Source organism: Myripristis murdjan, chromosome 21 (assembly GCF_902150065.1).
Source record: "Myripristis murdjan chromosome 21, fMyrMur1.1, whole genome shotgun sequence".
NCBI lineage: Eukaryota > Metazoa > Chordata > Actinopteri > Holocentriformes > Holocentridae > Myripristis > Myripristis murdjan.
The window spans coordinates 21,379,127-21,406,385 of NC_044000.1; the positions used below are offsets into that span (position 1 = coordinate 21,379,127).

The 27,259-nt window shown below is 42.1% G+C and overlaps 5 protein-coding genes across 5 annotated transcripts; 3 read left to right on the forward strand and 2 right to left on the reverse strand.

The window, feature by feature from the left end:
- Positions 1-794: 794 nt before the first annotated feature.
- Positions 795-9,884, forward strand: fbxl3a (F-box and leucine-rich repeat protein 3a). Its single transcript, XM_030080327.1, has 5 exons — positions 795-1,081; positions 2,349-2,727; positions 4,018-4,140; positions 5,699-5,870; positions 6,469-9,884. Exons 2-5 carry the CDS (start codon positions 2,350-2,352, stop codon positions 7,107-7,109), a joined length of 1,314 nt encoding a protein of 437 aa, XP_029936187.1. The 5' UTR covers positions 795-1,081; position 2,349; the 3' UTR covers positions 7,110-9,884.
- A 685-nt stretch (positions 9,885-10,569) lies between these two features.
- cln5 (CLN5 lysosomal BMP synthase) lies at positions 10,570-13,977 on the reverse strand. Its single transcript, XM_030080328.1, has 4 exons — positions 13,802-13,977; positions 13,098-13,272; positions 12,719-12,944; positions 10,570-11,495 (listed from the first exon to the last, which is right to left on the reverse strand). The coding sequence occupies exons 1-4, from the start codon at positions 13,906-13,908 to the stop codon at positions 11,008-11,010; spliced, it is 996 nt and encodes a 331-aa protein (XP_029936188.1). The 5' UTR covers positions 13,909-13,977; the 3' UTR covers positions 10,570-11,007.
- Positions 13,978-14,394: 417 nt separating this feature from the next.
- LOC115380459 (glutamine amidotransferase-like class 1 domain-containing protein 3A, mitochondrial) lies at positions 14,395-16,575 on the forward strand. Its single transcript, XM_030081663.1, has 4 exons — positions 14,395-14,648; positions 15,181-15,352; positions 15,457-15,655; positions 15,780-16,575. The coding sequence occupies exons 1-4, from the start codon at positions 14,541-14,543 to the stop codon at positions 15,973-15,975; spliced, it is 675 nt and encodes a 224-aa protein (XP_029937523.1). The 5' UTR covers positions 14,395-14,540; the 3' UTR covers positions 15,976-16,575.
- Positions 16,576-16,601: 26 nt separating this feature from the next.
- On the reverse strand, positions 16,602-19,325 carry acod1 (aconitate decarboxylase 1). Its single transcript, XM_030081319.1, has 4 exons — positions 19,173-19,325; positions 18,056-18,145; positions 17,725-17,924; positions 16,602-17,538 (listed from the first exon to the last, which is right to left on the reverse strand). Exons 1-4 carry the CDS (start codon positions 19,248-19,250, stop codon positions 16,602-16,604), a joined length of 1,305 nt encoding a protein of 434 aa, XP_029937179.1. The 5' UTR covers positions 19,251-19,325.
- A 5,134-nt stretch (positions 19,326-24,459) lies between these two features.
- kctd12.1 (potassium channel tetramerisation domain containing 12.1) lies at positions 24,460-26,114 on the forward strand. Its single transcript, XM_030081664.1, has one exon. It carries the CDS (start codon positions 24,486-24,488, stop codon positions 25,359-25,361), a length of 876 nt encoding a protein of 291 aa, XP_029937524.1. The 5' UTR covers positions 24,460-24,485; the 3' UTR covers positions 25,362-26,114.
- Positions 26,115-27,259: the final 1,145 nt, after the last annotated feature.

Consider the following 27,259-nt stretch of genomic DNA (forward strand, 5'->3'; position numbering starts at 1 on the left):
TGGCCGGAGTAGGTTTCAATATAATTTCTGCAGAAACGAAATTAACAGGGCCACATCTTATGCGCCACAGCAAAGAGAGTGGACAAGGAAAGATGTATTACTCTTTCCTTATTTTGTGGTACCACAAACCTAAACGCCAAGCGCAGTGGGTAAAAAAAAAAAAAAAGTAGTTTTCAGTGACTATAAAATGTCTTCTTTACAAGACTTCTGTGGTTTGTTTATGTAGGTCTGTGGAAGCAAAATAAATAAATAAATAAAAAATCACATCAAGTAAGGGCTGAGCTGGATCAATGGAGCTGGTCAAAACATGAATCACTTTTTTTTTTTTTTTTAAGATGTGCAAACGATACACCCTATGATATCTATTTCGGAATATATTACAAATTGGAGGTAGATTTATTCTGTGGTCTGATTTTGATAGATTTAATCAACCAAGTTTGATAACTTTTTAAACATGTTTTACACTACTCATATAGAGACAAAAAGGGCATGGAAATAATCTAATAACCTATCATAGAGTGCTGAGAGGTGAATATCAACACCGTTCATTACTTTGTTTACACCACATTGTGGAAAGTGAAAATTGTCACATAAACCTGTCAACAACAGGAAAAGGGGACTTCGGCCTACATTTCCGTTTCGGCTGCGAGAGGGTTAATAAAACAGCCACTTTTTGCGAACATAAACACGGGCCAGCTCTCCCGTTAGCGAGTGACTCATCACGCAACACAGACGATCTTCAGCCACAGCCATTTCACATTGCATTTCCCATGGTGCACCGCCGCTGTCACAACAACACTTCGCCATTTCAGGAACAGGGGGGCAGCAACTCCCGCGAAGGAATTAGGTCAACCCAGCGCTTGTGGCAGCAGACTGTTGTCGTTTCTTCACTGAAAACATTACTGGGTTTTCTTCGCCGTCGGCTTGCTCGGGTATTGCGGCCCGATGCGCGTTATTTGGCTGGTACGAAGTAGCTTTTCGAGCGCGGGCCCGGGCTGAAGTGTCAAGTCGGTGGTCGGATTTTTCCCAGCTAACGGCTAACGTTAACGTTAGTCAGCCAGCGAAGTGTAAACACAACAAGGTAGGATGGGGCGCCTACCTGGGTAGCAAGCAGTCTAGCTAATGTTGCTGCTAGGAAAATATCTCAGTGTTAAAGCAGCTGTATTAACTCTAAATAGGGAAAATGTATAATACTACGCAGGGTACGTGTCAGCGACAAACAGGTAGCGTTAATTACTAGCTAGCTAGAAACCCCTGCGCAGATATGAATTGCACTCCAGTTAAACTTACATTCATTGACGCTTTCAGTGAGTTTCTTAACCACGCACGCAACGTGAAGCCAACTCCACTTTAACGCTAGGTTTGGTAACATTCATGCATTTCTTCCTGCAGTACAAGCGAGCCAAATGAGCATTTAATTCGCTGATTTGCCGCGTGTTTACACTCATGCTAGACTGAGCTTATAAGTTAGCATGGCAACTTTAATGACCCATGCAGGGCCCTCACCCGGGATACTGAGACGTCAGTGCTTGTAGTAACCCTATAAAGGCATGGCAGCAATGAAATGGGTTGTTTTGCATTGTGTGTTTACTAGTCCAGTCATTTTATGAAAAAACCTAGGACAAATTGCAAGAGAAGCAAACTCAACTGATTGTGTATCCTCAGTTTGTCCTGAGTGAGGGGGAAAAAAAGCCCCAAGGAATCCCATTGGTGGAAAGTTTTGAAAATCACCTATTTATGACCACATATTACCAAAAAAACACTGTTTTTAACACACAGGGGAAAGGGGTTCCAAATTTTACTTTCAGATATCACTATAAAAATTCACAAGTTGATTGCACACACAAAGACAAGAAAAAAAGTCAATTACAAGTTCTATGAATTATTCTGTTTACACATGCATATCACACATTATCTGATTTGATATGCGCTAATAAGGAATATAAGGAATAAATGCCAGAAGAGACATTTCAACAGTGAATTAAAAGGTTACTATATATATAGTAAACAGAATAATTCAAAGAACCTGTAATTGACATTTTTTCTTGTCTTTGTGTGTGTAATCAACTTGTGAATTTTTATAGTGATATCTGAAAGTAAAATTTTGAACCCCTTTCCCCTGTGTGTTACAAACAGTGTTTTTTGGTAATATGTGGTCATAAATAGGTGATTTTCAAAACTTTCCACCAATGAGATTCCTTGGGACTTTTTTCCCCTCAGTCAGGACAAACTGAGGATACAAAATCAGTTGAGTTTGCTTCTCTTGCAATTTGTCCTAGGTTGACCCCAATTTTGGCCTAAAATTACTGGACTATACCGTGATCTTGTGTTTGTGTCCGTGATTTTAGGATGAAGCGGGTGAAGGGAGATGAGGAGGACAGCAACAGCTCGTCCAGTGAGAGCCCACCCGAGGCGTGCAAGAAGGTGCGGAAGCAGCAGAGCGACGAGCCCGAGGCGGAGGTGGCCTGCGAGCCGAGCTACAACTGGGCACGGCTGCCTCAGGAGATCCTGCTCCACATCTTTCAGTACCTCCCGCTGCTGGACCGGGCGTACGCCTCGCAGGTGTGCCGGGGGTGGAACCAGGCTTTCCACATGCCAGAGCTGTGGAGATGCTTTGAGTTTGAGCTCAACCAGCCGGCGAGTTCCTACCTGAAAGCCACACATCCGGACCTCATCAAGCAGATCATAAAGAGGCACTCCAACCACTTGCAGTACGTCAGCTTCAAGGTGAGAGGGGGGGTAGGGATGCTGGGGATGGGAATCGGCTGGGTCACATCATAGGTGCACCTGATATGGGTGACTATTGCAAATCTGTAATCATTGCAAGTCGATTTTAAGATATCGTTTGATTTTGTATTACTTAAAAAAACACTGGGTGACAGAACAGTTGGATCAAACTTCCAGAGACCATTTTCAGGAGCACAACCTAAAGTATTGGATAATTCAGCCCTAAAGATAGAATTCACCCATCAAATCAAAACCGTGTTGAGTTTTATCTTGAGTAGTTTAATTCGGGCAACATGGGCTGGCGTCTTTGTCATATTACTGCAGTACGTGACTTTTCCATGGCACAGTTTGCAAGCAGCAAATCCCACGTCTGACTCATCTTTACCCTTGAAATTATAAAAGCCAAAGTTCCTCCAGACATTTGATTTAAATTGTGGAGGCGCAGCACAAACAAGGTTTTTGGCTGTGACTGGCAGCTCTGTCGCTCACGCTGTCTGTCTGTCTGTCCATCGGTTGGTCCACAAATATGCTCCCATCCCTTGGCGGCCACAGTTTTTGCCCTGTGAGGCTGACATTTGGCTTGGAGGTCAAGCATGTGTTTGTGTTCATGGAAGGGGGTGTGGCAGTGGGAGCAGCATATCTGAACAGGCACATAACTTCCAAATGGTGTGTGCAGAAGTTCTAAGTGCATTTGTAATTTCTAATTTGGACAGCGTATGTAACATAATGTGTGTATTTATTGCAATGTGTGTATTGGATACCTAAATTTCTCCTGGGATCAATAAAGTATCTATCTATCAGTATATGAGTCAATGAGTTGTAGTTAAAGATTTGCACAAGATTTTATGGACAGGTTGGTTCTCAACCAAAGGACAGCTGATTGACTGTTCATGATATTGGCAAAAAGAGGGCGACAGTGGGAGTGGCCTATTAATTAAACTTAATAGAAACACACATACACACACACACACACACACACACACACACACACACACACACACACACACACACACACATACATACACACACAAGGATTGCAGTTGTATCTGTGAGGACCTTAGATAATCTGCGGCTGAGGTGGAGTCATAAAAATAAACATTCTAATTAATTTTGTATAGGTTGCACATGGGTGAAATAATACATCACGAATGAGAAAATGTGATCTTTTTTGTCAAATATCCATGCAGGTGCATGTTCAAATTTTAACATTTTGAGCTTACTGTGTGGTTTTAAAATCATAGTTTCTGTGTTCGTATAATTACTGTTTCTGCATGTTTGCCTGCTCTCCAGGTGGACAGCAGTACAGAGTCTGCAGAGGCGGCCTGTGACATTCTTTCACAGTTGGTGAACTGTTCGCTGAAGACCCTGGGGCTCATCTCAACAGCCAGACCCAGTTTCATGGAGCTGCCAAAGGTATACTTAGCATGAAAACGATCACCCTGGATCTTTATAGTGTCCTGTTCTTCACATATGCATGAAAACTGAAAGGAGCTCTTGTTTTTATGGTGTGTGTTTTCATTTTATTGCAAATATTAGCTATAAATTACTTTAATATGTGGCCCTTAAGCTGTGGCTGAACATGTCAGTTGTTGGTTCACTGGACAGTTTATACATGAAATGGATTGGTTTTCCGTGGCTCTGAGTATGGATCTCAAAAATACAGCCTGTTCTGCATGCTTAAGGAAATAATGACTTTAGAAGCCTTTAATGGACAGAGAAGGATGTTACAGTATCCTAGTGCTATTTTTTTTCTCTCTGTGCACTCTCTTCTTTTTATGTAAGCTCTTGAAAGTCATACCTCACCCAATTTTGATTCAGATATTGAATCCTGGTAAGCTGTCACCCAAAGGATTTAGAGGTCAAGGTTTATTGGAGTAAGGCGAGAGGCACACTTTCTAGACAAAAGGGGAATTCAGGGATTTTATTATCATGATTATTTGCTCGGAAAATGACAAATTGAATCAACTGCACATCTATAGCAGCTACAACCAGTGCAGTACATTCTGCTACAAGGTTTGGCTACAACTGAGCATTTCATCTCTTGCCATCACTGTTAGTAGGCCATCCATCCAACCAGTTTGGTTGACATCGCCCAACCCTATTATCAAGCATGGCTTCATGTTTATTTCGTATGCAAACTATACCTTTTTCCCATTATACTTATTTATTTCTGGTGGCTAGAGACAGGACGAACGATGCCACTGTGCGCAAAACATGAGCACAAAAGTTATACTGGATACTTTTATCCTTCATGTCCCTGCTGCAGTGAAGGAATACATCTTTCAAGCAGTGAGGGTCACAACATGTTTTGGTGGTTATGTCTTTACCACCATGCAGCTAAGAATAGAATGGGAGAGACTAGAGTCCAAAAATGACACTTTAGAGATGTAAACTGTACTTGCTTGAAAGCAGCTGGCAGTTTTTCTACGAGCGTTAGTAAAAATATAAAGCCTCAATTGTACCAGTGCTGTCCTTTAATAGCTGACACGCTGGCATTCACGATCCTAAAGTTTTGACTGCTGTAATTGTGCCGTGGAATGCAGCCAGTTAATCTTTCTCATTTCCCTGAACAGTCCGCTCTGAGCTATGAAGGTGTGACTTCTGGCTTGTAAGCTCCCAATTCACTCTTTTCCATTATTTGAAGCCGAGGCAGCAAAACCGCAGGACATAAAAAAAAATATGTTAGGGGCACTTTCTCTTTCCATGATGCTCACTGATGAGGTGAATCCAGGCAAAACCATTATCCCTTATTGATTTTCCGTGTTAAATACGTACCAGACATCAAAGATGAGATTTACCTAAAGAAAAGCAGACAAATTTAAAGTATTTTTAATTTTTGAGACAACTGCGGTGCAGCAGCAGGGGAAGATGCCACTTATATTTTGTACATTGACTGTAGGTTGCCGATCCTGGAATAAATACGTTTTGTACCCTAACCTACAGTTATATTTGTATTTTTGTCCTTCCACAGTCTCATTTCATCTCAGCTCTGACTGTGGTGTTTGTCAACTCAAAATCATTGTCCTCCCTGAAGATCGACGACACACCAGTAGATGACCCGTCTCTGAAGGTGCTGGTGGCCAACAACAGTGACACCCTGAAACTGCTGAAAATGAGCAGTTGTCCTCATGTCTCCCCAGCAGGTACAGCCAGAGCCCCAAATCCTCTGAAAGGTGTTTATGTATCTGAGATTAGAGGCTGTAGCCCAGCAACAGCATGTCCTAGGTGGTGGCGGGATGATATCCCAAGCAGTTTTGCTGGTAACAGAAATTCAAGCTAGGCAGATGTTATATCTTTACTCAGATGTCTGTGATTTTATATTTTAAATCACAAGGTTCCAAGTGTTTTCCATTCAATGGCTTTTTTTAAAAGCCCAGTAATTTTGCATCTGCCAATATGAAATGGCGTAATTTCATCTGGCAGTCAAGCAGACATCACATGGCATTTATGAATGAACTGTAAACTGTTTGTGGTTGCTCTGTTTCTCCCTCTTACTGTACTCTTTCCTGGAACATTTTCCAGTTGTCAGCTGTGGTAATGACTGTTGGTTCAACTGCAGTCAGGCGCTTGTTTTGCAAGCGCCTGATGGGCTATTTTTTTTTTTTTTTTTTTTTTGCATTGGAGTAAAAAAATATTTTTCCACCTTTTGTTTGCAGGAATTCTTGATCTTGTTTATAATTTTTAAAAAAATGGCTTTGATGACAAATGGGACTAACAATCAAATTCTGTCTATACCTGCAGGGATTCTGTGTGTGGCAGATCAGTGTCATGGGCTGAGAGAGCTGGCGTTGAACTACCACCTCCTGAGTGATGAGCTCCTGCTGGCCCTCTCTTCAGAGAAACATGTCCACCTGGAGCACCTGCGCATCGACGTGGTGAGTGAGAACCCGGGCCAGCACTTCCACACCATCAAGAAGAGCAGCTGGGACGCCATGGTGCGCCACTCTCCCAAGTTCAATCTGGTCATGTACTTCTTCCTGTACGAGGATGAGTTCGGCCCTTTCTTTTGTGAGGAGATCCCCGTCACACACCTCTACTTCGGCCGTTCAGTCAGCAAGGACGTCTTGGGCCGCGTGGGTCTGCACTGCCCCCGTCTGGTGGAGCTGGTGGTGTGTGCCAATGGGCTGCGCCCACTGGATGAGGAGCTGATCCGCATTGCGAAACACTGCACCCAGCTGTCGGCCATCGGCCTGGGTGAGTGTGAGGTTTCCTGCAGCGCCTTCGTGGAGTTTGTAAAGATGTGCGGCCGCAGGCTGTCCCAGTTGTCAATCATGGAGGAGGTGCTGATCCCTGATCACAAATATTCCCTGGATGAGATCCACTGGGAGGTGTCCAAGCACTTGGGCCGGGTCTGGTTCCCAGACATGATGCCCACATGGTAAAGTAAAGCCACAAATGTACACAGAGTTCAGCAACCTCACGTGCTGAGTGGGTATGGCCACCATGTTTGCACTGAAAAGCCTTTGAATGCTTAGCAGTAGTGGAACGCTTGGTGCCATCATGGAGGGCATAAGCTTGCTGAACTCTTGTGTAGCACGGAGCCCGTCCTGTGGTTCTGTAGCAGAGCGCCCCGCTCCTGCAGAGAGACTGGAGTTCAGACGGACAGGGGTGTTAGAATTTAACATCTGGCAGCAGCACAAACGAAATCTGAAATCTGTTGGCATCAGAGTGGACTGGAACGCTGCAGGGTCCCTGCTGAGGCAGAACTAGGCCGGCTCCTTTTACATTTTGAACAGTCATTACACAGATCGTTTCAGGTGGAATAATTTGACTAAAAATTGTTTTTCTAACTTTGTAAATTGAATTATATGGACTTTGTAGCCTGGTTATGATAAGCTGTATTCTGAGAGATGTCAGTTTATGTGTGTAAATATATATATTTTAACTTTTTTTTTTTTTTTTTATTACATTGTGGAGTAATTTGGGGGTGATTAGGTGCAAAATTGCATGTTGTGACACTACCACTTGGCCTACTTAAATCCAGTCTGAGATAATGACAGCAGCTCTGCACTCTGTGTAACCATATACGGTGTTGGAGGTACTCAGTTGGTTGAAATGTTGTATATAGTGTGTGACAGGAAGTGTTTCGAAAAGTATAGCTTTAGGGGATTTAGACTTGGTTGAAGGATGGCTGCATCCTGCATATGATTGAAGCTATTTTAAAAATAACAGCATCAGTGTTGGTGACTGATGTCTTACTTTCTTTTTCCCCTCCAGCCCAAGTTAAATTATGCATTAGTTACCTGAATGTTAACAGCATTGCAAGAGCCTCAACTCTTGTGAAATGTTAAGTTGGTAAGGTAAGAACCAGAAATGTATATATAGGCCTATATATTTGTGAAGTGAAGGTGTACAGTGTTTATTGATGTCATTTGGATTTTTATTTTTCCAAGCTCTGCTTGTCTGTGTCAGGCACAGATTGGCTTGATTGATAAATTCCTCGTTTGTTTAAAGATGGTTTCTGTACAGGTATAGTTTTACTAAGCACCTTACATAAATACCAAATGATGTTAGTCAGGAGAAACGAACTCCTGCTCGGGTGTTAAGGGGAGATCTCTTTCCAAATGCTACCATTTCCCCCATTTGGACCCATATTCTGATATTGATCATTTATGTTGTGCTGGCTATGATATACCTAGGCCAGCTTATGAAAATAATTCAAACTATAATCAATGAGAAAAAAAATGTAGAAATAATATGTAAATATAGATACTAGACTATTCACAGAAATGTCAGAATTTGGAGGCAGATATTGGGAATCCTCCGACCATCACGGTCCGATTGGTGTGTTTTCAATCAACAATAGAATAATAGTATCTGTGGCTATTATAATGCACACTGGGAAAGCAAAATCAATCTTTTCATCTCTCAGGTGTGTTGAAGCTTACATGAATATATTAAATATATAGGTTTCATTTGTGTCTTCTGCTATTTGCCTGTTAAAATCTTAAAACTTTGACTTTCTGTTATGAATATCGGCCCTTCTGTTAGCCCAGGTTTGCTCTGTTTTGCGTTATCACACACATAGGAGTGGAAGCGGTATTCATTTTTTCGTCATTACACATGCACACACTGTCTTTGCAGATATTTCTATTCCTGTCCAGACATCCATTCATTTCAGTGCAAAGAGATTTGGCAAGTCAGATGAGTGAAACAAACTTTTCCTTTAAGAAGGAAGTCCAATGCATCTGTATATAAAACGCTGTGTGTTTGATTATATGAATAGAAATGTACTTATTTCTTTATCGCACCCTCTGTCAGGGTTTAAGTTTCGTTAACCAATGGCTCATGTCTTTTATATACCAGAGTGCGAGTTATCCTTTGCTAGATGGATCTTTTTTTTTTTTTTTCGTACCCTAGTCACTAGAGATGATTAGCTGTGTAATTTATTGATACATAGATACTGCTTTTGTAATTAATTGGTGGTTTTTCAGTTCTGTACAGGAAGCAACCAGTATGACCAGCAGCAAGGTTTGACACTAACACCTCTGTCGGTATGTTTTGGATGCATTTGTCACATGTCATACTCAGGTTTGGTTTTGTTTTGTTTTGTTTTTTTTCTACATAGACAAACAGTTACAGTAGACTAAATCAAACTTGACCATATTTGCAAAACTCTCACAGAAATTACAGTTCTTCTTGCTATTACCCGTATAATAAGCTGATTATTCATGAACATATACAAGAGCATTTCTCAGAGGTACAGTATAGTTGCATATCTGGTTGCCGTGACAGCAGCTTTTAAGTTAAGCCTGCTTAGTTTCTCTTGTGTTCTGGGGGGTGACATCTCAATAGTTAATTAATTTTAATCCATTTCCTTTTGTCTGTATTGGCTTAATACTGGATAATGGAAAATCAACTTAGAAACATAATAGTAGTAAAACAAAATACATTTCATGTCAAAGCCGATCAAGAGGGAAACTAATGTACCTTTTGGTCATCAAGATGGCCCTTGTACACAGTTAGATGAACCTCATTGTCCAGATTTTCCTCCAGGAAGTACTTTAGGAGTAAACTGGTGTTGACAATGCTGTCCTTTTTTAGTTTTGCTTCTGTATGGCAAATGCTCTGTCTACTTTGTTTTACTGGTCACCTGTCTTGAAATGAAAATAATTGTTTTGGACATGTGACCCTGGAATAAAAAATTGTGAATGTAATGTTTGCTGCAGTTATTCTGTTTTTTCCCCTCTAAGCCTTCACACACACAGGTTAAAAGATAAAAATCTGCCAGTTAGCAATCTAAATTTTGTGCATATTCATCTGTTCTTAAAAAAAAAAAAACTGTAGACTGAATTTTCACTTTTTCACTTCACTTCAAGATACAGGTTGTATTTTATAGTTTTTTATAGCTTTATAGCTTTTACAGCTTTAAGCAATATTACATGAATTTGACCCACTGCAATGTGTGAGTCATCCCTGTGGGTCTTCTTTCCACCATACAATGTACAGCCACCCTGTCATTTCCTCATTTGAGCTTTCTGAATTTCTGTAGCAGCCTGGGAAGAAATGCCGCTGCCCTCCACTTCATCCTCGCCTTTTCGACTTCAAAGACACCACACATTCTGAGATAAACCACAGAGAATGTTCATTCAAAGCAGCCTACCTTGTAGTCTGCAGCTTCACCACAGTTTTAAAATCGGAGGTTAGGGTTAGAAAAAAAAAAAAAACCCAAGCGATCCAACTTGAGCCTTGTGAGAGTGAAGTGTATCCAGATTTTTGCCTTTAACTTTCAGTTTTGTACAAGCTGCTGTGGACCTATTTTACAGTTTCATAAATATTTAAACTACACTCCGCCAGCTGTCACATGCTGCCGTTCCTTGGGTGAAAAACTCAGGCAATACATTTTAAAGTGGAAAACCGTCTTTACTTTAATAAATCTAAGGCGTGAACAATGCTGGTAGAGTGGAAACTCAAGTTACTGAGACACTTGAGTCTTGACAAAAATCCTTATCACAAAACAAAAAGCGTAAGTAATGCAACAGCAATAATTAATGCTCTCTATGACAGCATTAATTATTTTTTTCTCTCCTGTACAGACCAGGAGAAGCCATACGGTAATACTGGGATGATGTATTGATTCATGTTGTATGGAGCTCAAAGCATTCAGTGCATTTTTAGTCCCCGCATCCAAAGAAAATGTGTAAAAACAGAAATGAAGAAAAACACTGATAAAAATAGGATTCTCGATTTAGCATTCTTGAGCATTTGACTCCCATTAAAGTCAGCTAGCAGATCACTGCTCTTCGTCCCTGGTGAAAACACGGCAGCAGAAGTGGGATGTCAGGGCAAAGGCACTTCCTCATACTTGATCTGCACATAGGGAGGTTTCATTGGCAGGTGCCAGTACTCAAAGTTGTAATACAGGTAGAAGCTCTTGTCCAGCACGACCTTTTTATAAGCCTCCAGCAGGCTGAAGGCAAAGTCTACGTAGGACTGGTGCGGTCTGAACGGGTGGTAAAATTTGTGGATGTCCTCTGCCAGGTTCTTCATGGAGGGCTGTCCGAATATGGTGCTGTCGTTGCCCAGGTAGGTGGGCTCTCCGCTGTACAGGTAGATCTTGGTGTAGTTGGTCTGCGATCGGCTGGACAGTTTGGCTCCCAGCTCAGCCAGCTTCCTGTACGTGCGGTGGACGAACTGGGAGCAGTCGTACGACTCGAACCACACCGTGGCGTTGGGACTGGGCTCGGAGCGCACCGTCCACGTCTCGTAGTAGATCCCGGTGTCGTTGTCGTCCTGCACCCACCGGGCCATGTCATTGAACTGGTCCCCTGGGGAGAGTGGGAGTTATTATCACTTAACGAGTTTTTTTGTGTCCCTCAAGTACATAATATCACGTAAAATGTGCACCAACCTAAATTTCAAAACGTTCCTTCAGGATAATAAAAGCTAGTCAGTGGCCACAAAAGCCATTTTATATATTTTAAACAGCTTTCTTTCAGTGGTGATATGTGATTTTGGCATGCCTCAGGTGATTTTCAATGCAATGCAAATTTTAGGAGCAGACCTACACAACTATAATGAACTGATGAGGATCGAGACTTAACATGACCAAAGCTGTTTTATGCTGTCGCTGGTATTTAGAGAGCATAACACGTCAACTCCATCACATTAAACTACAACAGAAAGTGATCAAATTTCATCTGTTAAAACCATATTTGTCTCTGCAAATGTAAAAGGCACTCACTGATGCACAGTTTAACTCAAAATGTCTACCCGGACAGAAAATCTGACTTGCATTCAACAGTGTAGAACTGCCAAGATCTTGCAATGTGTTGTGAGATTATGTACGATATAATTATGGCAATTATTGAACCAGCTTTTTCTAAAACTCATTCTTGCAATTCAGTTGCTGAAATGTTTTTTTTTTTCCCCTCTGTATTTACAATTAGCCATTTACCTTCTAAAATGCTGTTCATATATGCACCATGTAATCTTTATTGGTTTGACCTTTGTTGTGTTAAACTCACATTATACAATTAGAGGATTGCATGAGATGAAAAAATCAGTAATGCACACATTCTGTATTCTAGTCCCCTTCACCTGTAAATAACTGCCATTAATGAAGCCAATAATGATGTGTTTGAGGGTCAGTGAGCCAAAACAGCAGTATGAACACGGACGTGTGCCTCTTCACAGTCCAGATCACTTTTTTAGGATTTTTTTTTTGGCATCTCTGCTTCACTTGACAGCCATGGTCAGGAGAGACAGGAGAGGTACATTAGAGAGGGGATGACATTCAGCAAATGAGGTCGGAGTCGAACCCAAGACGCTGCGATCAGGACTCAACCTTAATGAGTGGTACATGCTCTTATTTTATGTTTTATTTATCCTTTATTTTACCAGGAAGGTCCCATTGAGACACAATGTCTTTTCTTCCAGGGAGTCCTTAGTGAGCTACCGGGCCGCCCCAACTCCAGATCACATTTATATTTTTCTCGTGGCACATTCTGTGAGGGATGATACAAGATTTCGCTCATGTGCACCATCTTACCGGAGATTTCTCCTATTTTCTCCAAGGTGCCGTTTTGTGACCAGTGCAGGTCATCTATGCCCTCGAAGAAGCAGGCGGCTCCCTGGTTGCACCAGAACGGGGCGCTGATCTCAGGTCTCAGGTGAGGGAACGTGCAGTTGCCCAGCTGAAACAGCTCGTACCACTCCATGGTGTAGTTGGTGCCCGTCTCCGAACTGCTGAAACCGATGGCATCATGCATGATATCCTGTGCAGAAAGAGGAAAGATGTATTAGCTGGCGTGTGTGTGAGAAAGAGAGTGGGTGAATGTGTGTGTGTGTGTATGTGTGTGAGAGAGAGCAGACAGCTGTGTTTAACTAAATAATGCAACACAGCTGCACTTCCCTTTTCAAGCACTTACAAATTTTCCCAGCAAATCTCCGTACTTGAATTCCCACACGGGCGTCTGCAGCCGATAGACTGAAATGACATCAGTGTCCCTCATGTAGGGCAGACGGCCGTCTCTGTCACCGGTGGGGCAGAAGGGGTACAGGGCTTCACAATAAGAGTCCACCTCAGGGCGGCGATCAAACCGTCTGTGGATGAAAAGACAAGCTTGGCACTGAGCATAGCCTAACTGGGCTGTGTCGGGCTGACCTGAATGGTGCTCTATGAAGAAAGTTAAAACTAGTGTAACCTAAAGTGAAAGTCTGATTACACAGTGTCAACACAAACAATGCTGCTCAAGCCAAAAATCAGCAATACAACCATGTGACATACAAACATGTGGAGGGGCAGATACAATTCAAATTAATGCAACTTTATGGTTTATGTAATATTTAATACATACAGTCAAAATAATGCCTGAGGGGTATTCTGAAGAGACTAAATTAGGGTTTGAATCATTCCACCTCATCTGATGGATTTTTTTTAAGAATGCGTGTGTGAGTGTGTGTGTCCACCAGTCTGAAACGACCACTCAGACCCTATCGCATGTGAACTCCTCAGGCACTCAGCACACACACACACACACACACACACACACACACACACACACACACACACAGTCCACAGGGATCACATGATGACAGACAGAGCAGCTGAATATCGGCTTTGGCTTCATACCTGTAGGGAACGGGCCACTGCTGCCGCCGGGACGCATCCCTGACATGGGCAGCGACATGGAGGAAGAGGAAGCAGCTGACACACAAAACAGCCTCGGTGTGTCTCATGTTAGCGCCTCTTGCAGACCCACAGCCAGCGGCAGAAGTCAGGAGCACATCTTCCTCCTGCTCTTACTTCCTCATCTGTGACGAGGCGGTCACATGGCTTTGTTGATTTAAAAAAAAAAAAAAAAAAAATCACATGATTGCATTTTGACTGTGAGGGGCTTTTCATGCCGTAATTGAGGCATTTGCACTGCAAAATAAAACACGCACCATTCGAAAAACACGAGTCTTACAAAATGAATGCTGAATTTTTATTTTATTTTTTTATTTTATTTTAGAGCTTACCTTTCCCACATAATAGCAACACTTTAGAGAGAGGAGCCATCTTAAATAAATAAATAAATATATTTCTAGTAAAAAATTTTATAAATAAAAACAGCAATCTTAAGTGTATGTTGCATTTTAAAATAAAACTATTAATATTCACCAAGCCGACGCAGTTGATACAGTTTCCTCAGCGGTGGCTGTGCATCATCCGCCACAGCAGAGGGCGCCCTACTCACTGACAGCTGACGCTCACAGTATTTCGGCCATGCTCACCTCTGCTGCCGCACTGTAGCGGTAGTGTAGTTGTTAGTTGACTTTGAGGTCTATTCAAAAAGTGTATAAAAGCCGCTTCATATAACCGCGTTGCCATGGGTAAGCGCGTAGCTGTGGTGCTGGCAGGCTGCGGGGTCTTTGATGGAAGTGAAATTCATGAGGCGTCCGCTGTTTTGGTCCATCTTAGCAGAGGAGGTGCAAGTGTAAGTGTTGTGTTGTGAGTGGTGTGGGGTTGTGCACATGAATGTGGGGTGTCAGATGGGTTGGGGGACTACTAAACAAATTCAATTAACCCTTTGATGCATGAATTATGAAAGCCTGAGTCAAGATTTTTTTTCCTTATGTGTTTTTACTCTTCTTAGGGCATGATCACTTTTGTGAGTCTCCATACTTCTTTAAGGATGCAGGACTGGTATTACCATGTCATGATACTAGTATTAATATGTTTTCAGCAACAAGAACTGACAGTCTCTGCATACACCTCAATGGAGGGGAGCAGCAGAGAGCACTCTAACAGCTGATATGCAATTCCACCATAGAAACCATTGCATTTAGGAGAAATTACTTTAAAACAGCTGTCCACTGTAGTGACTGCTATGCGCCAAAGGGTTAAGTGTGTTTTCTTGTTTTTATTGTCTGGGGGGAGTTAATGTGTGCAGTGGATTAGTTGTTAGAGCTGGGGATGCAAAGTGGTATCCTTCTGATAATCCCTACCCATGCAATTATTAACTGCAGGTCAAGATCTTTGCCCCCAACATTGACCAGATGGATGTGGTGGATCACCTGAAGGGAGCCCCGTCTGAGGAGAAGCGAAATGTGCTCGTGGAGAGTGCAAGGCTGGCACGAGGCGATATCCAGGAACTGTCCAAACTCAGTGTCCAAGACTTTGATGCTATTGTTTTACCAGGTTTGATTAAAGCCACACTGTAGTTGCCTGCCCTCGTTACTGTGCTTCATCCAGTCTAAGTCCAGCAACTTTGTCTCCTCTCTCTGTTTTCTTATGTCATGCAGGCGGCTTCGGGGCAGCGAAGAACCTGTGTACCTGGGCTGTGCAGGGGAAAGACTGCTCTGTTAATGAGGAGGTGAAGGCGGCGCTGCAGGCGTTCCACAGCCAGGGCAAACCCATAGGCCTCTGCTGCATCTCACCTGTTCTGGCTGCCAAGGTGTTTCCTGGGTGTGAGGTCACTGTGGGACTAGAGAAGGACGATAAGTACGTCTCATCTGTTCAAACACCCCAGATATGTCTTAAGTGCCATTTTTTTTCTGATCTAAGCTTACTTCTGGAATCCAGTGCAGGATCCCTGGTTAAAACTGTGATACTTCCTCTCTGTCAGGTATCCAAACACTGCAGGCACTGCAGAGGCCATCACTCAGCTGGGCTGCAAGCATGTGAACAAGAGTGTCAGCGAGAGCCACGTGGACGAGAAGAACAAGGTGGTCACCACCTGTGCCTTTATGTGCAATGCCCCGCTCCATGAGATATTTGATGGCATTGGAGCGATGGTGCAGGATGTCCTGAAGCTTGCTTGATTCTCTCGAGACTCAAAAGATGTTTGAAGCAGAAAAACAGAAGAACTGTAGTTATTGTTTTTTTTTTTTTTCCAAGCGCTAAAAGTTTAATGTACTCTTCTGTAGATGCCCAGTGAACTGTGGAGATAGTCATTAGGTACTTAGATGGAATTGTGTTACAGTAGTTCCTTGCTGTAAAGCAGTATCAGATACTCATGCAAAATGTATTTATTGGGTACAGATACTACTTGGCCTCTGTATTTGCATTTACAAGACAAGAAATGCTCTTTTGAACTCCATTTCACCTTTATTATATTCTGAGGCAGAAGAACCACTGAACCACTGTTTTGTTATATGAAGCACAATAAAATGGCGTATATGCAGCATATTTATTTATTCTTGTAGATTCTTTACACAAAATTTACAAAAAATTCACACAAAAGTAAGACACCTGCCACAATAACTTTATAAAATATATTTCAAAAACTGATGGTCAGCTGTACTAATGAAAATAACCACTTCTGCAAGAATAATGAGAGTAATATTGATGCATTCCCTAAATGACTGACATAAAAAGTGGCATGCTTGCGACAATGACTGAATAAAATGCATTTATTCTGATGGCCAATGTGTGCTGTATACATGAACTACTCATTTAGCTGAACTGTCTTTTTCAGATAAGAACCCAAACTTGCACAGTCTCTGTTTCTCTCTAGGTCTCCAATCGCATCAATTGTCCCCTCCACTCCTTCTGATGACAGCACTGTGGAAGCATTAGCCCTGAACTTCTCTAACAGGTCCTCGTGGCTCAGTGGTTTCCTCCAGTGGCCATAAAATGTATCGCATCTGGCTGCATAACTCTGCCCCTGCTGTGTTTCTATCGCCACCTCACAGTACATCTTGTCAAAGCTGGGGTGGTTATCTTCTGGGCTCTCCACCTTGACTTTGGCCAGGAGCTCCTTCAGAGCAGGTCTGCCAATCTGATCTTCACTGAACGAGCCCACCATCATGTTGTTGTCTAGCAGAGCCGAACAGGCATTGAACTGGAATGAGTGTCTGGCTTGGTGCTCTGTGGCAGGAAAGGGGCAGTTAATGTACTTGGAGGGAGGCACTCTGAGCGTCACCTCCCTGATCTGGCTGGGGTCAAAGTTCCCAACTCTGCCTTCAAGCTTTGCACGCGCAGCCAATGCTGCGTCCACAACCCAGTGCATCCCCAGATGGGCGGGGAAGCGCTTCACGGCTATGCCCTGGTCTTCAAGAGTCCATCTGAAGCCACTGGTGCTAGGCTGCGTCATCTCTGTGGGGTTGTAGTCAGAGTAGAAAACTCCAAACCCACAGTCCATATCCAGGATGCCTGGATTCCCCTCCAGTCCCATCTGGGCTAGCTGAGCAGCCTCCAGGCCTCTTCGAGCAGCATTGCCAATGTGAAGAGGTTTGGTCTGGGTGGTGGTGTTGGCCAATGGAGCCCCAGCAGAGGAGGCTGCAATAGCCAGGGCATGGGTACACTGGGTCGGGGACAGACCTAAGAGCTTGGCTGAGGCTGCAGCACTACCCATCACCCCTACCACAGAGGGAGGGTGGAATCTGAGAGTTTTGGGAAAGACAAAGAAACATGATAAATACAGTAGTATTGGTTGCATTGCTTGAGATTCAAATATCTCCAGAGTACTTTTAACTTGCAGAGGCACAGTAACTTTTATCCTTCTACCTATATATTCAAGTTGAAGTTAAATAGCCTCCAAAACAAGTAATTTCAAACAGAGGTCTCACCTTTTAGGGATGTCGCAAGCCTCCCTGGAGAACCTCAGGAGTCTACCCTGCACCTCAAGGCCAACATTGAAGGCCAGCAGCAGGTCTAGACCGGAGGGCTGGCTGGGCATGGCCTCTGCCAGGGCCAGCAGGGCAGGCAGAACTGCCCCAGAGGGGTGAGTAGCAGGGTGCCAAGTATCATCAAAATCCATGGAGTGAACCTGTCAACAGCAGGTGACAACAGAGGGAATAAGAGCTCAAATGAAAGCTTTATGGCATTGAAGTCTTCTACATAGTTACTCTATATGCACAGTGATGAGCCAACATGATGAACTCATTCAGCCATTCTTACCGCTATGCCGTTGACAAACGCAGCGTACGGAGGAGGAAGGGTTAAACTTGATTTTCCCCACACGCTGCTCTTCTCCTCAGATTTGTAGCACTGTGACCAGCCATAATTAACATAAGACAAAATATTAATTGTCCAGTAATTTTAGGCCAAAATTGGGGTCAACCTAGGACAAATTGCAAGAGAAGCAAACTCAACTGATTTTGTATCCTCAGTTTGTCCTGAGTGAGGGGAAAAAAGTCCCAAGGAATCCCATTGGTGGAAAGTTTTGAAAATCACCTATTTATGACCACATATTACCAAAAAACACTGTTTTTTAACACACAGGGGAAAGGGGTTCAAAATTTTACTTTCAGATATCACTATAAAAATTCACAAGTTGATTACACACACAAAGACAAGAAAAGTCAATTACAAGTTCTTTGAATTATTCTGTTTACACAGATATTTAAACAGTGAATTAAAAGGTTACTATATATATAGTAACCTTTTAATTCACTGTTGAAATGTCTCTTCTGGCATTTATTCCTTATATTCCTTATTAGCGCATATCAAATCAGATAATGTGTGATATGCATGTGTAAACAGAATAATTCATAGAACTTGTAATTGACTTTTTTTCTTGTCTTTGTGTGTGCAATCAACTTGTGAATTTTTATAGTGATATCTGAAAGTAAAATTTTGAACCTCTTTCCCCTGTGTCTTACAAACAGTGTTTTTTGGTAATATGTGGTCATAAATAGGTGATTTTCAAAATTTTCCACCAATGGGATTTCTTGGGACTTTTTTCCCCTCACTCAGGACAAACTGAGGATCCAAAATCAGTTGAGTTTGCTTCTCTTGCAATTTGTCCTAGGTTTTTTCATAAAATGACTGGACTATAATGCAGAAGTGACTCTTAAGTTCAACAGAGATACGAAAACAAAATTGTACCACAAAACTAAAAATGTGCAAATGGTGGTTACAAATTAGTTTTTATATGTAAACAGATAAATGGCACTGAATAACTACCAGGGTAAAACGGATCACATCAACAACAACTGGCTTAATAATAAAATAACCTGTCAGGTTAATTCAGTATTACAATTGCACCCCATGCCAGTCAGGGAGGTTTCAGTACCTGGCTGTATTGCACAGCTTTGTTGAAGACAGCTGTCGTGGTTCCAATTAGCCCCACACCCAGGGTGTCCAACATCATCCTTTTGCTCCTGTAAAGCACACCATCTGTCAGGTGGGATGTGTTGAGGTGGCAGATAGCTGCTCCAAAGCTCTCTGTAATACCCTGCAAAGGTGAGACAAGGCCAGTAAGTCCATGATCCAAAGGTCACCAGACGCGCACAGCAGTTGCTAAGGATCCCAACCAGGCTAATAGTGTATGTTTCTCTGTCGATCTGTCTTTAAACTCTATGACACAAGCTCCAGAAGGGGGCTGGAGCACATCTTACAGTTTAAATTTCAAATAAAGCATGCAAGTGTTAGAGGGATCAGCATTACCTTGCGCAGCATCGCTGTGTCTTGAACAGAAAGGACACCCGAACGGATGGCCCTTTTTATAATTGCAGGATTTTGTTCTAACTTTCCAGAATGGCCAAACACATCAAGATGAGAAGTAGTAACTTTCACAATCACTCAGTGTTGTCCTGGGCCATGCTGGAAAATCTACTGACTCACCAGACTGACTTGACTGCTTTTTTTTTTTTTTTTTTTTTTTTTGTACAGATGTGTCAACATGAAAGTTACAGAAACCAACTGCAGCATTGTAGATGTGGCACACAGTTCTGTGATGGTTGTGGGCAATTTAAATAAATAAAATTAGATCATCTAAAGGATGTAAGCTGCATTTTATAAAATGCATTACAGAATTTAAAAAAAAAAAAAATAGAACACCATTCCTTGCATTTGTGGTTGGTTTCATTACTTAAAACACTTAGTGAAAATATATGTGACTACAGAATCATGCTTCTGTATTTCGCAACAACAGTTTTTTTTATGTGACCCTCAGTGTGACCTACAATGGACTAGCAATGCGGAGTTTTCAACTGGGAAGTGAGACACTGCGAGTAAAGTCCACATGGAGCACATGACAGAGTTTATGTGATGTGACACAGGGGGCGTGTTGGCGATGCTGTGTGAGATATGACAAATTAATTAAAAGACCACGCAAAGAATCCTTAAACTGCCTGAAAATAGGAAGTGTAAGTCCTTATCAGACTTTTTAATTCCGTCTCCATCCCCTCCTGAGTGTCACAAGTAAACCTTCCAAACACAGAGACAATAAATAGGTTGAATCTCATGAGAATGCAAGTGGATATGTTCTGAGAAAGTTATATTCCCATGGTATAAATTGAACTGGGCTTTCAGTGTTTATTTATTTATTTATTTTTTATTATTTATTTATTTTTAATTGTAATGTTATCTTTGGATGTTCTTTGGAAGTTCCAATGTACACAACATCTACTGACTAGACTGATAGGTTTACTGCAAATATTAATATATATATATATATATATTGTAGTGTGGGTTTCTTGCCCTGCCTTTTTAGAGAAGCTGAAGGCATGATGTCACCTCCTGTTCTGGTAATCACAACCCCAGTGTGTGCCAGTAGATAGCAGATTTTACTCTGGAGAGTAAAAACCCCTTTTATTACAATATAACCTACAATAAATAGCAGTGAACAGAATTAAATAAACCATAAGAAAATAATGATGAAAAATAATCATGAGAGAACAATGAAACACTAAGAAATAAACTGCACACAAATGTAAATGAACAGAAGATAAAATAACAACAAGTTAGCTACAGATAAGGTACTATTTTAGGTGGAGCCTTTCAAACTCACACCACTTTTCATTTTTGTTATGTTGCAGCCTGATGCTACATTTGTTTAAATTTATTTTTTCTCTCATTAATCCACACTCAGTACCCCATAATAACAAAGTGAAAACAGAATAGTATTAATTCATTCATTCATCTTCTAAACCGCTTATCCTTACTAGGGTCGCGGGGGGGTGCTGGAGCCTATCCCAGCGCACATAGGGCGAAGGCAGTGAAACACCCTGGACAGGTCGCCAGTCCATCGCAGGGCCAGAATAGTATTTATTTTGTAAATTTATTAAAAAGAAAAAACTGAAATGTCATATTGACATAAGTATTCAGACTCTTTTCTGAGTACTTAGTTGAAGCACCTTTGGCAGCAATTACAGCCTCAAGTCTTTTGGGGTATGACGCAACAAGCTTTGCACACCTGGATTGGGGGATTTTCTGCCATTCTTCTTGGCAAATCCTCTCAAGCTCGGTCAGGTTGGATGGGGACTGTCGGTGGACAGGCATTTTCAGGTCTCTCCAGAGATGTTGGATAGGGTTCAAGTCAGGGCTCTGGCTGGGTCGCTCTAGGACATTCACAGAGTTGTCCCTAAGCCACTCCTGTGTTGTCTTGGCTGTGTGCTCAGGGTCACTGGCATGTTGGAAGGTGAACCTTCAGCCCAGTCTGAGATCCTGAGCGCTGTACAACAGGTTTTCATTGAGGATATCTCTGGACTTTGCTGCATTCAGCTTTCCCTCAACCCTGACCAGTCTCCCAGTCCCTGCTGCTGAAAAACAGCCCCACAGCATGATGCTGCCACCACCATGCTCCACTGTTGGGATGGTACTGGGCAGGTAATGAGTGCTGCCTGGTTTCCTCCAGACTTAACATTTGGAAACCAATCTTGGTTTTATTCACTTTGTCCCATCTCCACACAGGATCTCTGGAGCTCAGTCAGAGTGACCATCAGCTTCTTAGTATCCTTTCTTACTAAGGCATTTCTCCCATGATTGCTCAGTTTGGCTGGGCGACCAGCTCTTGGAAGAGTCCTGGGGCCAGATTCTCCAAAAAGTTCTTACTAATAATCTTAAGACGTTTCGTAAGAGGAAAAAATGAGAAGTTCATAAGAATGTTCTCAAGTGCTATTCCCCATTATTTTCGTAAGAACTGCACATTATCTTAAGAACTTCTTAATTTTTTCCACTTACGAACTTCTCAACTGTCTACTTTTATGTAAACAAAGAGCCTCGAGCTGCAACCCACAGCAGTTCCATCTAAAATACAACAAAACAATATCCATTATAGTCTCAACTTTGATTTGATGTTATAAAAGTGTTTTCTCAAAAATTGAGATACATACTTTGTATTGGACAGCGACGATATTACTAACCTATTAGTTAATGGAATCTAAATATAATTGACACATGAATGGTGACTGGTGGCTAAGCAAAATGTCCTCATATAGACTCAGAAACAATATATGTGCCTGTATGTGTCTAAATACTGGTTTAGATATTAGGCTGAATTACAGTTTAGATAACGATTATCACTATGTTAACATATACAATGTAAAATTATTAAGGTATTAACCTACTACATTAATCTATGTTATATAATCAAATTTGGCTCTAAATTAATCAAAGATGTTTGAAAAATAGCTTACCTTCACACAGCATGTGGTTACTTAAGACGACCTTTACCTGTCTTAAAGTTACGATACTATTTAAGAAAAATAGTAAGATCATTTCTTTCAAGAATCCCATTTATTCTTAAGAAAAATCTTAAGAATAAAGTTGAGAACATTCTTAAGATCTTTTGTTTGGATTCTTAAGATATTTTGTTTGTGAATTCGAAAATATCTTAAGATTCTTCTTAAACCCAAACTTAAGAAGAAAAGTGGTTCTTAAGAAGAAATTTAATCTTAAGAACCTTTGGAGAATCCGGCCCCTGGTTGTGCCAGACTTCCCCCATTTAAGAATTATGGAAGCCACTATGCTCTTGGGAACCTTCAGTGCAGCAGAATTTTTTTTTTTTTTTTTTTTTTTTTTTTTTGTCGCCTTCCCCAGATCTGTGCCTTGCAACAACCCTGTTTCTGAGCTCTGCAGGCAGTTCCTTTAACCTCACGGTTTTTGCTCTGATATGCATTGTCAGCTGTGAGGCCTTCTATAGAGAGGTGTGCGCCTTTCCAAATCATGTCCAATCAATTTAATTTAAAACAGGTGTAGACATATCTCAGCAACCATCAACAGAAATGGGAGGCACCTGAGCTAAACTGTGTTGTTAAAAAGGATCTGAATACTTATGTCAATGTGATATTTCAGTTTTTCCTTTTTAATAAATTTACAAAAAAATCAACAATTCTGTTTTCACTTTGTTATTTTGGAGTAGCCTACTGAGTGTAAATTAATGACAGAAAATACATTTAAACAACTGTAGCATCAGGCATAATAAAAGTGAAAAAGTGAAGGGGGTCTGAATACTTTCTGAATGCACTGTATGCAATATCTTCCTTTTGTCTAAGTGTGTGTGTGTGTGTGTGTGTGTGTGTGTGTGTTTACCAAGACCCCCGCTGACCCAGTAGCCTGTGTCAATCAAAGGTCTATAATAAACTAACTCAAAATCTGGTCTTTTTTTTTTTTTTTTTTTTTTTTTTAAATCAGATTAATGAATAAACAAAGTGAGTAAACTGTTATATAACCAGTTTTGCAGCTGTAAGAGTCACTATATTGACATTATTTCCATATTACCTCAGTGTGTGCTAAGGATAGCAGGGCGAATTATTTGCGTTTCGTCTTGTTAAATGTGATTTCACTGTGTTTCACTCTCCTTGAGAGAGAGGGCGCTGCTGCCATTTCTGTACACACAACCCCTGTGTCCCGGCAGAGAGAGAGAGAGAGAGAGAGCATGTATTTATGTGGGGTAGTTTTGGTAAACTGTGTCACTAAGGAAGATGTGGTGCTTACTTCTGAGCTGTGTGCAGATTTTTTTTTAAGTATCTCCCATTTGTGGTCAAGTATTGCTGAAGTCATTTTTGTTCATAACACTTCTCCCTTTTTCTGAGGCAAATTTGATCCTGGCCAGCACCACACCACTCTGGTTCCTCTGACTGAAATCGAAACATTTAGAGTGATGAAGTGAGCCGCATCTCCACCAGAGCTGCGGCAGATGTCACTCTTTCCATGCCTTTTAAACATGGAATAACTCATCTTGACCAAGGTTTTGGCTTTGCTTATGAGGGCTGACAAAATTGCCAGCATCATGGATTTCATTAATCAGTGTAGATGGAACATTTAGGTTTGCCTCGGTATGAAGTGACACAGATGAGAATGAAACAGGAAAGCTTGTTAAAGCGGCCTCATAATTGACCAACTCTCACTCTCTCTCTCTCTCTCTCTCTCTCTCTCTCTCTCTCTCGCCCTCACTCTGACACAGCATGCATGCACACACTGGAGCAAAATGTTCCCGACATGACAGTCATTAAATAGTTAAATGGTAACGCCCCCCCCTCCTCCCCACACACATACACACACACACACACACTTGGTGAGTCCAGGGTACATAAACAACCCGCTGCCACTCTCATCCTCAGCATTTCTCCCGATCCCGCATCAGTGCAGCTCCTCAGAGAAGATGGCACTGGCGGACACGCAGCGCGGAGTATCCAACTGCGCCGAGTCGGGCTCTCCATTTTCAGAGATTATTGAACTGAACGTCGGCGGACAGGTCTATGTGACAAGACACACAACTTTGGTGGCCGTCCCGGATTCTCTACTATGGAACATGTTCAGCAAGAAGTCTCCCAAAGAGTTGGCCAGAGACAGCAAAGGGCGCTTCTTCTTGGACAGGGATGGCTTCTTGTTCCGCTATATTCTAGATTACCTGCGGGACCTGAACTTGGTCCTCCCGGACTATTTCCCCGAGAAAAGTCGACTACAGAGGGAAGCCGACTTTTTCCAGCTGCGGGACCTTGCCAAACGCCTGAGCCCCAGGGTGAGTAAGGACAATTCCATCAGCGAGGAGATCTGCCAGAGTGACACCGAGGAGGGCGCGCTCCCATGCGGCCTCGGCTCCTCCGGCGGCATGGAGACTTTACGCACCCTGTCCGCGGCCGGCGGTGCAACGCGCTCCCCGTCTCTGGACTCCAGAAAGTCGGGCTACATCACGATAGGATACCGCGGCTCATACACCATAGGAAGAGACATCCAGACCGATGCCAAATTCAGGAGAGTGGCGCGCATCACGGTGTGTGGGAAGACGTCCCTGGCCAAAGAAGTGTTTGGGGAAACACTGAATGAGAGCAGGGACCCCGACCGGCCCCCGGAGAGGTACACGTCCAGATACTACCTGAAGTATAATTTCCTAGAGCAGGCTTTTGACAAGCTGACAGAGGTGGGCTTTCACATGGTGGCTTGCAGCTCCACAGGCACCTGCGCTTACACCAGCAATGATCCAAACGAGGACAAAATTTGGACAAGCTACACTGAATATGTCTTCTGTCGGGAATAACCGTTACCTGTGGTGTCTATTGACCATGCATATTGATGTAAATAGACATTTCATAATGTTTTAGGATGTCTTAAATTGTATATTATTTTTTTCTGTCCTGAATTGCAGCGTTGGTCAGAGGCAAGTGGATGACAAATATAATAGTCGTGAGCCTTTACATTTTTCCTTACTGCGAAACATTATGTTACCCCATATTAGCCTCTAATAAGAATAGCCAACCAAATAAATAGTTACTGCCACTTCCATGGAGGAAATGATAGGCACTGAGGTTTACTCTGGACACTAAGTGCATAATAACAGACCCTACTTCTTACACACAGACACACACACACGCACACGCACGCGCAATCTGACAGTCAAGTCGAGGGAAGATTATGCAACACACATTTGAATGTCCAATATGGGTCAAGGCTTGAATTAACAACACTCATTACAAGCGCCAAAATTGCCTGGCAATGATAATGCCATCATCTCATTCTCAACTGCATGTGTGTGTTTCAGTCACATCTGACTCAGTAATGTGTGAAGCGAACAGCGTTCAAGAACAGAAGACCACAGCAATTAGTATTCAGTGTCATTGTAAACTCTAGGCTTGCTTGAATACTGTTTGGCCACATTTTTTTTGTATTTTCTAATAGGCTACTCCTAGCAGATCCATCACTCACATGATTGTAACAGTATGTACCTGCTTTGTAGCACTGTATTTGTTAACATGTTCATATGAAATAAAATCTTCTACTCTGTTATTCTCAACCTTTTGCTTATAATCCCACCTTGTTCTTTACTTAGTGTTTGCATTTGCTGCACTACTAGTATACAACATAACAACATACTGAACATTCATAACCTCCACCCGTTTTAAACTTTACCCAGTGGGAAATCAAAGAGGTCTAGGGGTAGGCTACTGCATCCACACAAACTAACAGGAAGTGAATCTCAGTCCACATGGGACTGAAAGCTGCCTGTTCTACAAACTGTCACACCATTTTAACCCAGAAAGAACCACACACACACACACACACACACACACACACACACACACACACACACACACACACACACTGCTCAAGCAAACATATTACAGATAGGCTTGTTTGAATATTGCCACTATAGTTTCTGTAAAGTCTTAACATGTTCATGATTGACTTTCAACATGAACGCTGACATTTTGTTCAAGTTCAATAATGGACATCCTGTTTTATCTGGCACAATGACTCGGTGATTCACTGTTGTAAATTGCCATTTCAAGTATGGTGTCTATTCTGAGGGCTGACCAACTTCATCCTGTCATTAAATTGCACAACCAAAGTGCGCTACATCTGAATGCAGTTAGCATGTAAATATTGCAGTTTCCGCCCACCCATTTTGTCACACAAATTCAGCTGCATGCTTTCTGGATGCAAATAGCACAGCTGTGCACATATGATGTCATTATCATTTCAAGTGTAAATAATGAAAGGGTCCAGCTGCACACAAATAGGAGGGTTCAATCTGCCAGGCACTGTGAATGAATGGAGAGCAGAATGGTGTACCTCTGCTATGAGAATACAAGAGCAGAATCATGACTGGTTAGTGTACAGAACAACCCTGGATTATTTATTTCATTCAAAGAAAACAGAAAAAAGGCCTTGGATGTAGGGACATGAGAGGGATTATAGAACATCAGGGGCTTATTGCCCAGAGACAGTGACATAACCTCTGGGGGGGTGGGGGGTCCAAGGGCATCCTCCCTCGGGAAAAATTCGATTTCCATGTGCTTAATGCATCAATCTGGTGCAATCTAAGAGACTACATGACTTAAAAAAAAAAGTTATGAGGAGAAGAAGAGGTCATGCTATTTCAATGGGATCAAAATGATCTTTGGAGATCATTGCAAATGCAATAATGACTCAAATGAA

Bases quoted from the DNA above. Each gene is read 5' to 3' on its own strand.
- fbxl3a (XM_030080327.1), top strand. From the start codon at position 2,350: ATGAAGCGGGTGAAGGGAGATGAGGAGGACAGCAACAGCTCGTCCAGT. The intron at 2,728-4,017 runs GTGAGAGGGGGG...CCTGCTCTCCAG, and splicing joins TGCAGTACGTCAGCTTCAAG to GTGGACAGCAGTACAGAGTC. The intron at 4,141-5,698 runs GTATACTTAGCA...GTCCTTCCACAG, and splicing joins GTTTCATGGAGCTGCCAAAG to TCTCATTTCATCTCAGCTCT.
- cln5 (XM_030080328.1), bottom strand. From the start codon at position 13,908: ATGAGACACACCGAGGCTGTTTTGTGTGTCAGCTGCTTCCTCTTCCTC. The intron at 12,945-13,097 runs GTAAGTGCTTGA...CTTTCTGCACAG, and splicing joins GAGATTTGCTGGGAAAATTT to GATATCATGCATGATGCCAT. The intron at 11,496-12,718 runs GTAAGATGGTGC...CACTCTCCCCAG, and splicing joins GAAAATAGGAGAAATCTCCG to GGGACCAGTTCAATGACATG.
- LOC115380459 (XM_030081663.1), top strand. From the start codon at position 14,541: ATGGGTAAGCGCGTAGCTGTGGTGCTGGCAGGCTGCGGGGTCTTTGAT. The intron at 14,649-15,180 runs GTAAGTGTTGTG...TATTAACTGCAG, and splicing joins TTAGCAGAGGAGGTGCAAGT to GTCAAGATCTTTGCCCCCAA. The intron at 15,656-15,779 runs GTACGTCTCATC...CCTCTCTGTCAG, and splicing joins GGACTAGAGAAGGACGATAA to GTATCCAAACACTGCAGGCA.
- acod1 (XM_030081319.1), bottom strand. From the start codon at position 19,250: ATGATGTTGGACACCCTGGGTGTGGGGCTAATTGGAACCACGACAGCT. The intron at 18,146-19,172 runs GTACTGAAACCT...GGCTGGTCACAG, and splicing joins AAGCTGTGCAATACAGCCAG to TGCTACAAATCTGAGGAGAA. The intron at 17,539-17,724 runs GTGAGACCTCTG...CAAAACTCTCAG, and splicing joins GCTTGCGACATCCCTAAAAG to ATTCCACCCTCCCTCTGTGG.
- kctd12.1 (XM_030081664.1), top strand. From the start codon at position 24,486: ATGGCACTGGCGGACACGCAGCGCGGAGTATCCAACTGCGCCGAGTCG.